The sequence below is a fragment of the Penicillium psychrofluorescens genome, assembly GCF_964197705.1.
Source record: "Penicillium psychrofluorescens genome assembly, chromosome: 5".
Taxonomy (NCBI): domain Eukaryota; kingdom Fungi; phylum Ascomycota; class Eurotiomycetes; order Eurotiales; family Aspergillaceae; genus Penicillium; species Penicillium psychrofluorescens.
In genome coordinates, this window is record NC_133443.1 from 2,109,054 (window position 1) to 2,121,325 (window position 12,272).

Below are 12,272 nucleotides of genomic sequence, written 5' to 3' on the forward strand. Positions count from 1 at the left end.
GTTGTTGACAGAACAACCCCCCAAGCCGGACACCTCAAGCTGTCCACATCGATTACATAAGCCACATCGTCCAATCCGTCCAAATTGGACTGTACGACTACTGGGGCGTACTGTCCTGTAGGCGTAGAGTTAGTGATAACTAAATAGACCACACTCAAATTATTTAAAAAAACAAGACAATCAACGTATTCAAGACGCGAGGGTCGAAGTAAACCATCAATCGCATCAGCTTCGTCATTTCATATACTACAAGATCGCTCCTAACTATCTACTTGACATCTACTGTTGTCGGCAAAAGTGGGTGGAAGGGTTGGCTAACATTAGCAAGGAGAAATATGATATCAATCCTGAGAGGATGATAACTGTTCAAATCCTAGCAAAAATTACTAGGAAGATGGAGCAAGGGTATTCAATAGAATGTCAAGGACATATCTGTGCAGGAGCAAGGTTCATGAAGCGGAGGGCTTTGATGGCATGGCCACGCAATGGCTCGACATCCAGGTAATTGCGACCAGCTAACAGCACCGCCCAATAAATATCACATCGTCGGATCCCTATTCGAGGGGAGAGGAAGGGAAGGTAGTCTAAATGAGAAGGTCGAGTCCTGCCGTCATATAGTTCTCACCCGCGCTGCTTTGTCAGGTCGGGACCCAACCTCCGCCGCCTCCATCTTCTCTCATCCCACCGCCGTGTTGTCTTCTTGTCTACGAGGCCTGACGAGGGCACAATTTACTCGGTCCCTGTGAGTTTTTTCTCTTCCTCTTCTTGATCATATCCAAGCATCCATGAGACATCCATCCCTGTTCTTTTGTGTGCTTTGCCAACCCCCACCAACATCCCACCTCTGAGATCGCAGCATGTCGCAGGACCGTGCCTAAAGGTTATTTCCTGCAGCATGTCTCGATGGGCAATAGCTGCTCTTGTATTACTATTTTCTGTGCTGCCAGCGTTTTGGAACCGGTCGTGGATCCGGTGCATACCCCTCCCTGGTGCCTGTGGGGAGCTTTTATCCGATGTCATTGACTGCACAATTTGCCGAAAAAAGAGTTTCAATACCAAAATAGCTAACGCCGCTCTAGATCTTGCATTTGTCGGCGGGATACTCTCCCCGGGCAGACGTGGAACAAGATGTCGCCCTCGGTGAAGAACAGCCACTTCAAACTGCTGCAGCAGTTCAAGCCGGACTACTCGCCGAGCGAGTTCACTCAGTATGAGTCGCAACGCACCGGCATGAGAGTGGTGGTCATCGACCAGGAAGGCCCAAAGGTCAACGGATACTTTGTGCTTGCCACGGAGATCCATGATGATTCAGGCGCACCGCACACATTGGAGCATCTGTGCTTCATGGGCTCTCGCAGCTATCGTTACAAGGGCTTTTTGGATAAGCTGGCGACCCGAGTATACTCCAACACCAACGCATGGACTGCCACAGACCACACGGCCTATACACTGGACACGGCAGGCTGGGAAGGCTTTTCTCGAATCTTGCCAGTCTACCTGGAGCATGTGATTGCGCCAACTCTGACTGATGAAGGCTGCTATACCGAAGTGCATCATATTGACGGCACCGGCAATGACGCGGGGGTTGTCTATTCGGAGATGCAGGGCGTGCAAAACAATGCGGCGGAGCTCATTGATTTGACGGCCCGCCGGTTGACCTACCCTGAGGGTGTGGGTTTCCGCTATGAGACTGGTGGCATGATGGAACAGCTCCGTGTGCTTACAGCCGACCGGATTCGCGAATTTCACCGTGAAATGTACCAGCCCAAGAATCTGTGTTTGATCATCACCGGAGAAGTGGACCGGGAGAACATGTTGGAGATTTTGGACAAGTTTGAAGACACGATCTTGGATGTTATTCCTAGCCCCGACTCGCCATTCACGCGGCCCTGGGTCGACTCGAAGCAAGCTCCGATGCTGGAGAAGTCGATTATCAAGACGGTGGAGTTTCCCGAGGAGGATGAGTCGTCTGGTGAAATTGAAATCCGGCTTTTGGGACCGGATTGCACTGATCCTGTTCAAAGTAAGTCTTCTTCCGGTCATTTGTTCTGCAGTGGATGCTGACTCTTTCATAGCCGGTGCCGTGAATGTGGCACTATTGTATCTGGCTGGCTCGTCTGCATCTCTCTTGGAAAATATCATTGTCGAGAAGGAGCAACTTGCCAGTGCAGTCTACTACGCAACAGAAGACCACCCCAACATGGAGATTCGGTTTACTCTCACCAGCGTGGAGACAGAAAAGCTTGCACAGGTGGAGAAGAGATTCTTCGAGATTCTTAATGATGCGATGAGCAAAAAGCTGGACATGAAGTATCTGAAGGAGTGCCTTGACCGGCAACGCCGGACCTGGAAGTTCTCGACAGAGAACTCCGCCTCGTCATTCGCCGAGTATGTCATCTCCGACTTTCTGTTTGGAAAGCGAGACGGCTCCACGATGCTGGATGTTGCATCGTTAAAGGAATACGACATCTTGGAGAAATGGACCGAGGATGAATGGCGTACTTTCATTAAGAAATGGATCGCCGATGCCCCTCATGTCACTATCTTGGGCGTTCCGTCCAAGAAGATGTCTGAGAAACTGAAAAAGGACGAGGAAGCCCGTGTTGCTGCGCAGAAGCAACGCTTTGGTGACAATGGTCTCAAGGAGCTTGCGGACAAGCTCGAGAAGGCAAAGGCCCAGAACGACAAAGAGATTCCGAAGGAGTTGCTAGAGGCGTTCCGCATACCCGGAACCGAGTCGATTCATTTTACGGAGACCACGACCGCCCGATCCGGCGCTGCTTTGAAGGCTGGACACCCTGGCCACAAGATCCAAAAGCTCGTTGATGCGGACGAGTCGGGCCTTCCGCTCTTTATCCACTTCGAGCACATCCGCAGCAGCTTTGTGCAGCTGTCGGTTCTCATCTCGGCCAAATCTGTGCCAGTTCAACTCCGACCTTTGTTGGCGGTCTACACCGAAGCTTTCTTCAGCATCCCCATTCAGCGCGATGGCAAAACGATCGACTTCGAAGAAGTCATCGTGGAACTGGAGCGAGATACCGTCGGATATGGAATGGAGGGTGCCCGCAGCCTTGGAAACTCAGAGATGCTACGCGTTTCCTTCCAGGTGGAACTGGAGAAGTACAACACTGCCATCGCCTGGATCCAGGAACTGTGCTGGAACTCGATCTTCGACGTGGAACGCCTGCGTGCCATCACCACCCGCCTCCTGGCCGATGTGCCCGACTCCAAGCGCAGCGGCGACGACATGCTCGCTGCCGTGCACGTCATGGTTCACTACGGCGAAGAGTCCATCGTCCGAGCCCGGTCTACCTTGGTCAAGGCACGTTATCTCAAGCGTGTCAAGCGCCTGCTCGCCGAGCAGCCCGATTCGATTGTGAGCCGCATGGAGGAGATCCGCAAGTCTCTTTTCCAACCCGGGAACGTGAGGGTGGTTGTGATCGCCGACCTCGAGAAGCTCCCTCGCCCCGTCTCCTCGTGGAAGCCATTCGCCGACCGTCTGGGAACCAGCACCACCCTGCAGCCCATTACCAACCGCCGCGCCTTGCTTAGCGATGCCGGCAAGCAGATCGGCGGCGAGTCGTACATCGTCCCCATGCCGACAGTGGACTCGTCCTACCTCTACGCCACAGGCCGCGGCCTCGACTCCTACGATCACCCAAAGCTGCCGGCGCTGCTCGTCGCAATTGCCTACATGAACGCCGTCGAGGGTCCCCTCTGGGTCGCCGTGCGCGGCACCGGTCTGGCCTACGGCACCAACTTCGCGTACAACATCGACACGGGCTTTGTAAATTTTGACGTGTTCCGCTCTCCAAACGCTTATAAGGCGTTCGAGTCCAGTAAACACCTCATCGAGAACCATCTGTCCGGCGCTACGCCCTTTGACCCGCTGATGCTGGAGGGTGCTATCAGCAGTATTGTGGTCAGCTTCGCCAATGAGCAGACAACCGCTGCCAGCGCTGCACAGGGCAGTTTCATTCGCCAGGTCGTGCGCAATCTGCCCGCTGATTACAAGGAGCGAATGCTCAAGAAGGTGCGCGATATCAGTGTCGACGAGGTGAAAGATGCTTTGCGGGAGCTTATTTTGCCGCTATTTGCGCCGAGTACTGCTAATGTGGTTGTGACCTGTGGCACGGTCTTGGAGGAGGTGAGCTTTCTCCCATTTATTTTTCGTTGCGGATTTAAGTACTGACTGTTTTCTCAATAGACTATCAAGAAGAGCTTTGAAGCCTCTGGGTTCACACCCAAGGTCCAGCTCCTCAAGGACTTCGAGGATGACTATGGCCTCAAGCTGGATGGTGATGAAGAAGAAGATGATGATGATGACGACGAGGATGATGAGGAAAGTGGTTCGGAGGAGAGTGATGAGGATGATGATGAGTGATGCGGTCTCGACTCTGGGTACTTGAGGAATCTGTATACAACGCAGTTCCGTACATACATATAAAACATTGATGAGCGAGCGTTGTGGTGGAAGAGAATAGGCAATTATTCACCACCCTTCGTATTAGACCTTGAACTCGGAGAAGAAAAAGAAAAGGCCAAGATCCAGATATTGGATTGTTTCTTCAATAAACTCCAGGATATGATACACGTCCACAGGGACAATCGATCCCCCCAAAAGGTAAAGGTACAGTCCACCACAGAAAACCATGACAAAAGACAAAGAAAACCCCTCTATTTCACCTTTATTTCCAACTCTCCTTTTTTGTCTCTCTCTTTCTCTCTTCCTTCTAAAACATACATGCACAATCTCCTCAACAAATCCTCCACACCCGCATGCCCAACCCTCCCTCCTTCTTTCTATACACAACTCTCAATCTACCAACTCATATTCTTCCTCCCCTTCAGCCTCCGGCGCTGGATAATCTTCCGCCCGTTCTTGGTCTTCGACCGCGACAGGAACCCGTGCCGTCGCTTCTGCACCCGGCGCGAGGGATTGTAGGTAGAACGGCGCACGCCGAGGGTGGGCGTTGAGGAGAAAGCGCGGGATTGGGATTGGAGAAGCGATGTCACTGGTGATAGTGACAAGGATGAAGAAACGGCTGGGATTGCTGTGGATGGGAGTCGGGAAGACAGAATGCGGCTGCTGGCGCTGGTCTGTGGTGGTGGCTGCAGCAGGCGGGTTGGGGTTGAGAAGAGGGTTGAGGAGAAGGAGCGAGATGGAATCATTGGGGTGATTGGTGAGGTTTGAGATGCGCCTTGAGGGGTCCTGTGGTGGGTGTGTTAGCGGGTGGTGGTGGTGGTTTATGTGATGGATACGTTTGAAGTGACGGTGTTGAGTGTAAACATACCTGTTCAATGGACGGGCAGGCATTGAGGGCCGGACCGAGGGCAGGGCCCTGCAGCGGAGGCAGAGCATGGTGGGAGAGATTGGGTGTGGTGGGTTGTGACGGTGAGAGGAGTGTCGGATGTCGAGGTGAAGGAGACACGAGAGGCCGACGGGGAGAAATCAGTGCTTCTTGCCCCATCGGGACTAGCGTCAGTGGAAACTTTTTTTTTGGTCGCGCATTCATTTACTCTGTCTACACTTCTTCACTTCCACCTTCTCTGCCTACAATCTCTCCAATCTTCTCGGGGAACAATACCACCCAACCACAATGGCAACCCATGGCCCATCCCCCCTCCCGCCAACAACGGTGCACAACACCCGCGCCATCCCCCAATCCGCCGCGGCGGACTTCCTCGCAGCGTACCTAGACCGCGCAACAACCGACCCAGCCCTGCAGCCAAATGCCAGCATCAGCGAGCACGGGCCCGTCTCGCGCACAACGGCCGCAGCGCCGAACCTAATCCTGCACAACTTGAAGCGCGTGCAAGCCGGGCTGGCAGGCGAGATCCTAGGCCGGGATTTGACGGTTGCGAAACAGAATCCTGGCGAGGAGTACCTGGATATTGCGGCGGGAGCGGTGGATCCAGCAGCTGCAGCTGCAGCTGCACAACAGAAAGAAGGAGGAAATGGGGAGGAGGAGCAGGATTTGACGTGGGAGGAGCCGGCTATGGAGACGGAGGCGGAGGCGTTTGCGGAGCAGGAGGCGAGGCAGGATGTTGTTGATAAGGAGGAGAGGAAGAGGAGGAAGAAGGAGCGGAGAACTCTGGAGAAGAAGGCCAAGGCGGGTAACTAAGGGTGTTGTCTTGTCTTGTCTTGTCTTGTCTTGTGTGTCTATCTATATCTGATCTGGTCTGGAGGCGTTGTTGCATTGGGTCGGCGTTTTTTTTTTGTCTATAGATTGATTGGTTGACAGGGACGTCTTCCTTCGTCTTTATCCTGAATATAAAGAAGCATTTATTCCATTGGAAACACAATCAAGTCAAATCATCTAAAGCATTGACTGCCGATTGGATGGAATCCGTCTGATAGTCTAGTTTGCATAAGCAGCCCAGATACGTTGCTTCCCACCCCAGATAAACCAATCCACTCTATATCATCAGCAACCGCCGTTTGACGGTCATGAAAAAAAAAAAAAAAAGTAGAAAACCCCCCAAACTACAGCTCCCGATCAGCCGCCTTAACGGGCTTCTCGCTGTCTTCCTCCTTCCGGCCCGTGACATTGCCGCCCTTCCAGCCCAGCGCGCCGAGACGCTCCGTGAGGATGGGGTGCGAATAGTGGTAGCTGGCATACATCCAGTCGGCGTCCATGGTGCTCAGGTTCTGAATCTGGAGCTTGAGGAGCGACGCGGCGAGCTCCTTCTTGTAGCCGAGATTCTGGGCGAATTCGTCTACAACATGTCAGTACATATGATGAGGGATGTAGAGATAATAAACATACCAGCTTCGAATTCGAACTTGCGGCTCAGAATGTTCATCAACAGCTTGACGACGGCGTCCATGGGTGCCAGAGCGTCAGAGAACAGCAGGAATCCAATCATGATGGGCTGCTCCTTGACAAAGCCAAAGGATTGGTACAGGGACTTGTTGTTGACGAACACGGAGAAGAGCGCGAAGATGTAGAACATGTGGAACTGCGCAATACCAAAGAGCTTGGTGGTGTGGCTCAGACTCCAGTGGCCAAGCTCATGGCTCAGCACGGCCACGACCTCCTCGGGCTCACTCTTCTCAATCAGCGTATCGTAGATGACGATGTGCTTCTTCCACGGCAGACCATAGAAGTAGGCGTTGCTGTGAGCGCTGCGCTTGCTACCGTCGATAACATGCAACTCCTGAAGCGGGAACTTGAGCTTCTTGGCCAAGTTCTCAACGCCAGTCTTCAGGGCACCGGGCTCGAGCGGCGAGAGCTTGTTGAACAGGGGCAGAATGACAATCGGGTAGATGGTGATCGCGAAGATTTGAACAAAGACACCAAACAGCCACAGGTAGTAGAAGAACGAGGTCCCGGTCTTCTGGATGATCTTGAGCACGGCGCTGATGATGGGCGCGCCAAGCACGATACCCAGCATCTGACCCTTCAGCATATCCGTCACCCAGAGCTTGAGCGTCTGCTTGTTGAACCCGAACTTCTCCTCCAGCACGAACGTGTTGTAGTACGAGATCGGCAGCGAGAGAACAGTGCTGAGGATGTTGAAACCGAAGAGAAAGAGCAGTGTCTGGCAGATCTCGCCCTGGAACCGTCCGGGCAAGTATCGCGCCAGCACCACGCCGGCGACGCCCCAGAGTTTGGGGAGGACATCGCCGTAGATGAAAGCCAGGTTTTGGATTTGACCGTATAGTCCGGAGACGAGGTTGAACTTGGCTTTTGCGCGACCGTATGCCTATGCCCATTATTCCCCAGTTAGCGGTGCTCTGTTGTTGGTGGGAGGAGAATCATGAAGTGTCCTTACCTGACTCTGGTCAAAGACCTTTTGGGACACTTCTCCCTCTAGAACCTTGGGAGCCTTCGTGTGCTGCAGGACCTTATACTGCCGCAGCGACAAAAGGCCCTCTAGCACATACTGGCCCAGCGAGAAGCCCACGAGCACGTTCTTCCACGGGAAGAGCGGACGGTCGAGAAGACGCGCGAGTTGCTAGAAGCGGACACACGAGGGGTCAGCGAGTGGCCCAATGAGTAAACCAAGGCGCATGCAATTAATTACATGCGGACTCACCTCGAGAATATACATGCTTGGGGACTCGCAAAGAAGGCGAGAGAAAGAAAGAGACAGGTGTTCCTGGCGAGGAAGAAGCAACAACAGTGGTCCCGTCTGACTAAGGCAGAACAAACAAAGAAAGAAACTACAAGCACTGGATTCTCTATCTACACTCCAAATCCAATAGTAATAATAAATGCACAGAACGGGGAAATCTCCTCGGATACAACTCCCTAGAACACATCATAGAAATGAACCCATTTTTTCATTCGTCCACCGTGGCTCGCAGTCCAGATACATCTCTCTGGCCCAAACAGGAGACGGAGGAATCCTTGCTTGCGCTCTTTCTATTCAGCAGGGGGCAAACTTTGTAATGCCATTCCATCTGACCTTGCCGTCTCGTCGTGATCGTAACAAAAAACTTTTTTTTCTGCGATTATTTGGGAATCGGCGAACTCGTGCCCAAGGGTCGAATGTCCGGGTGTGGTAGCGCAGACAAGCCATGCGCCCTCACTGGTACGATTGACTAGTGAGCCGGAGCAGCCTCTCCCTGTTTTGTTCGGGCTGGGGGCATCATGCAAAATAGGCGGGTTTAGTTTGAAACGGGCTCCAGAGTGTTGCCACTAAACACCAGGGTCAGCAAGATGACAAGAGACAAAAACAGATTTTAGACTTACGCGACAATGTTGGCCCACCCGATCAGACGCCAGTGCTTCTCGATTCTCCGACTGATAGCAATCTTCTCACCTACCTCCGTGCAGGCCGGGCTGGTCAGACTGAGCTTAGTGGCATCGGCCTTGACACCCAGCACCTTGGCGCCAGTAGCGGTACTGCCGACGTTGATCATGAGAACCTCGTTCTTGGCCAGCTTGGCCACCTTGGCCTGCTTGCCGTCGGCGGTCTTAACACCAAGGAGGCGGCGGAGCAGGAAGTAGTTGACCTCGATCTCCGTGTAGATGGCGGGCAGGCGGCCGCGGTGGCCCAGCACGAAACCAACCAGACGATCGGCACGGCAAAGCGTAGGGTCAACCCGAGTACCAACACCAATCAGACCACCGGGCACGGCGAACTTCAAGTCGTTGTGCTCGGCGAAGAGCGACACAACGCGCGAGAAAATCGAGCGGCACTGGATCTTGCCGTTCTCGTCCTTGGTCACGAGACCAGGACGGATTTCAATCTCATCGTTCAGCTTGAGTACACCAGTCAGAATGGAGCCACCAGCGACACCACCCTTGAGCTCGTCGATCTCGGCACCGGGCTTGTTCACGTCGAACGACCGGATAACCATCATGTGAGGCGAGGCAGAGAAATCCCGCATGGGGACTGGGATATTCGCCACCAAACTCTCATTGACGGCATCGATGTTGTACTTCAGCTGCGCGGAGATAGGGATAATGGGCGAGCCATCGGCAACGGTACCACGAATGAATTTGCGAATCGACTCGTAGTGCTGCAGGGCCGCATCCTCCCGCATCAAGTCCACCTTGTTCTGCAGAATGACAATGTGGCTGAGCTTCATGATCTCAATGGCTGCAAGATGCTCCGAGGTCTGGGGCTGCGGGCAAGGTTCGTTTCCGGCAATCAAAAGAAGGGCAGCGTCCATGACGGCGGCGCCAGACAACATGGTAGACATCTAGATGTAAAGAAAAACAGTCAGTGGAAAAAGGCCACACGAACAGAAAATATATAGGCAATGCAACCCACCAGAATGTCGTGACCGGGGCAGTCCACGAAGGAGATATGTCGGAGCAGCCGGTACCGTCCCTCACATCCTTCCCGCTCACACGCTGGGTCGACCTCCTTGTCACTGCGGTAGCTCTTGTAGCACGTCGGCCGAGGGCACGCGGGGTTGTCGCACTTGTAGATCTTGGCATTGGCATAACCCAACTTGATGGTGATGTTGCGCTCCAGTTCGTTCTTGAAACGGACGGTCTGCACCTCTGAGATGGCCTTGACGACCGTCGACTTGCCGCTGTGGGGAGTGTATTAGCTAAATCCAACACCCGAGGAAAAATGCACGAACTGAGCGACATGTCCTACTGTTCCAACGTTTATACTGGCTTGGCGGCTGATCACCTCGGGGGACAAGGGCGTCAATGTTGAGAAGTCGAGGGTGTCTGGGTTGGGCTGTTCGGGGAGTTCTGGGCGCGGGGCCTGGGACACTGCAGGCGCCGAGGACTTCTTCATGGCCGACTTGAGGGGCTTTTCCTGGTCTAGGTTGTCGTCAAAGTCCTGGTTGGTGGCCTCGAGCACGGGGGACCCGGGCTGAGAGTCGTCATCGGGAAAGTCGCCGTTGGTGGCCATGGTTGCGAGAGGCGAAGGAGCAGCGAGAGTCAACCTTCTTCGAGAGTGGGGGTGGGAGGGTGGATGGAAGCGAGGGAGAAAATTGCGGCGTGTGGCTCATCATGAAAGAAACTGGAGTGGGGAGTTTTGTGCAGTGGAGTGTGGGCGGTGAGTGTGGGTTATTGTTCTACTATAGAGAGAGATCATTTTTCATCGGCCTAATCGTTGTTTGGAAAGGATAGTATGGAATTATTTTTTTCTCTTAAGAATCCCAAGTGCCAAATACTATTCTACATGCTGGGTATCACATCACCCCTATTCCTCGTCGCTCTCGTCGCTGCTTGACTCTGCCTCTTCCTCTTCCTCTTCATCCGCCTCCGAGTCCAGCAGAGTGGATGGATCCTCGGCTTGCAGCATGATAAAAGATGCCAGGCAAGTAATGCGATTGCCCGTTTCATAGGTCGTCAAGAGATCTCCGACCTGGCGAATCTGGTCGGCGGATGGTTTTGCCGCCAGCTCTTTGCCGGTGATCTTCCAGATGCGCACCACCCCGTCACTGTTGCCAGTCACCACCAAGAGGTTGTCACGGAATTCCTTCGACTGCCCCTCCAGACTCAAAATCTCAAAGTCCTTGATGCGTCCTGGAAGGCCAGCCTGTTTCCCTCCAATCTGAGCCACCGCAGTCGCGTAAGGGATCGGAGACTCATCATCCTCATCCACCTTTTGGAGCACCTTGGTCGAGTAGAAGATCACTCGGCCATCCTCCGTGGACACGGCAAGCAGCTCGTCCGTCTTGTCCTCTCCCAGGGCGATGTATTTCATCTGGTGCAGCTTGCTCCGGGGACTGGGCAAGACTCGGCACTTTGGAGTCGAGTCCTGCATGAATGGTTAGAACCTGCCCTTCACTCGCACTGACAGCCACTTACGATTCCAAACACAACCGCACCCCATTCAAAGGCAACGGCAAAATTCTCTCCATCGGGATTCCATGCAATCCGCCGGCCTTCTCCACTGCTCCATCTGCTCTCCTTGACACCCTGTAGCACCTCTCTCCCAAAATTCAACACACCGGCCTTCTTGCCCGTGACCAGATTCCACAGCCGCATGCACCTCTCTCCTTTCCCCACGCTCAGCATCAATTTCATGCTCGGGTGCACTGCAAAATGATTGACTCCAGACGGCGCCGCCCCGGGAGGCGCGGTGTCACCACTGGGTCTGCCCTGCACCTTGGGACCCGGGGCCTTGATCGTCGAGACGACCGACCAATCGCGGGTTTTGGACACTGAGATGGTATTGTCTTCCGCCGCAGCCAACAGTTTGCTGCGCGACGGGAAAACCAAGGCCGAGATGCTGGCCGAATGGTGCAACAGCGATCCCAGTTCGCGGTTCTTCGGGTTTTCGAGAATTTTGTTTCCGGCCACGGTCGGCACCGAGGGATATTCGTCGTTCACCGCGGGGGGTGCGGCCGACAGGGAGTAGAGATTGATGCGCTCATCCGTTCCCCCGCTGGCCAAGATGACCTTGGGGGCTTCGGCAGTGTCCGTGGCCTTGGGTGGTGGTGACAGCGCCAGACAGCGGATGGCAGATCCATGTGCCTCGAACAGGAACGAGTCGACGCATTGGACCGACGATGGGTCCGGTTTGGCAGACCCCAAGCATGAGGCAGGAATGCCGGCTGTGAATCCGTGCAAGACTCGCTCGTAGGAACCAGTGACGATCTGCAGGCGCAAAGCTACATCGGGAGCTTCTGTCGGGGTGACCGTGGCTTTGATGGCCTTGGACGAAGGTGTGGCGGGTTTATCGTCTTTGGCCGCGTCGGGCCTCTTGCGCTTGACCATGATCTGGAACGTGGTGGTGGATGTGGGAGGTGTGCAAGAGCTAAACTGTCGGTCTGTATATATATATTTTTTTTTCGTTTATCGATTAGAGACTGGAGTGAATGTCTGCAAGCGGATTAGTCAAAA

The 12,272-nt window shown here is 53.9% G+C and overlaps 5 protein-coding genes across 5 annotated transcripts; 2 read left to right on the forward strand and 3 right to left on the reverse strand.

Annotated features, from left to right (window-relative positions):
• Positions 1–1,128: 1,128 nt before the first annotated feature.
• PFLUO_LOCUS8068 (uncharacterized protein) lies at positions 1,129–4,384 on the forward strand (the record flags this gene model as incomplete). The annotated part of the gene is made up of 3 exons (XM_073785767.1): positions 1,129–2,023; positions 2,076–4,147; positions 4,208–4,384. The coding sequence occupies 3 exons, from the start codon at positions 1,129–1,131 to the stop codon at positions 4,382–4,384; spliced, it is 3,144 nt and encodes a 1,047-aa protein (XP_073642090.1).
• A 1,216-nt stretch (positions 4,385–5,600) lies between these two features.
• PFLUO_LOCUS8069 (uncharacterized protein) lies at positions 5,601–6,125 on the forward strand (the record flags this gene model as incomplete). Its single annotated transcript, XM_073785768.1, has 1 exon — positions 5,601–6,125. The coding sequence occupies one exon, from the start codon at positions 5,601–5,603 to the stop codon at positions 6,123–6,125; it is 525 nt and encodes a 174-aa protein (XP_073642091.1).
• Positions 6,126–6,487: 362 nt separating this feature from the next.
• On the reverse strand, positions 6,488–8,058 carry PFLUO_LOCUS8070 (zinc metalloprotease; the record flags this gene model as incomplete). The annotated part of the gene is made up of 4 exons (XM_073785769.1): positions 6,488–6,720; positions 6,771–7,710; positions 7,780–7,962; positions 8,044–8,058. The coding sequence occupies 4 exons, from the start codon at positions 8,056–8,058 to the stop codon at positions 6,488–6,490; spliced, it is 1,371 nt and encodes a 456-aa protein (XP_073642092.1).
• A 559-nt stretch (positions 8,059–8,617) lies between these two features.
• Positions 8,618–10,329, reverse strand: PFLUO_LOCUS8071 (eukaryotic translation initiation factor 2 subunit gamma; the record flags this gene model as incomplete). The annotated part of the gene is made up of 4 exons (XM_073785770.1): positions 8,618–8,648; positions 8,703–9,658; positions 9,730–9,997; positions 10,049–10,329. The coding sequence occupies 4 exons, from the start codon at positions 10,327–10,329 to the stop codon at positions 8,618–8,620; spliced, it is 1,536 nt and encodes a 511-aa protein (XP_073642093.1).
• A 294-nt stretch (positions 10,330–10,623) lies between these two features.
• PFLUO_LOCUS8072 (Protein mak11) lies at positions 10,624–12,146 on the reverse strand (the record flags this gene model as incomplete). The annotated part of the gene is made up of 2 exons (XM_073785771.1): positions 10,624–11,184; positions 11,235–12,146. The coding sequence occupies 2 exons, from the start codon at positions 12,144–12,146 to the stop codon at positions 10,624–10,626; spliced, it is 1,473 nt and encodes a 490-aa protein (XP_073642094.1).
• Positions 12,147–12,272: the final 126 nt, after the last annotated feature.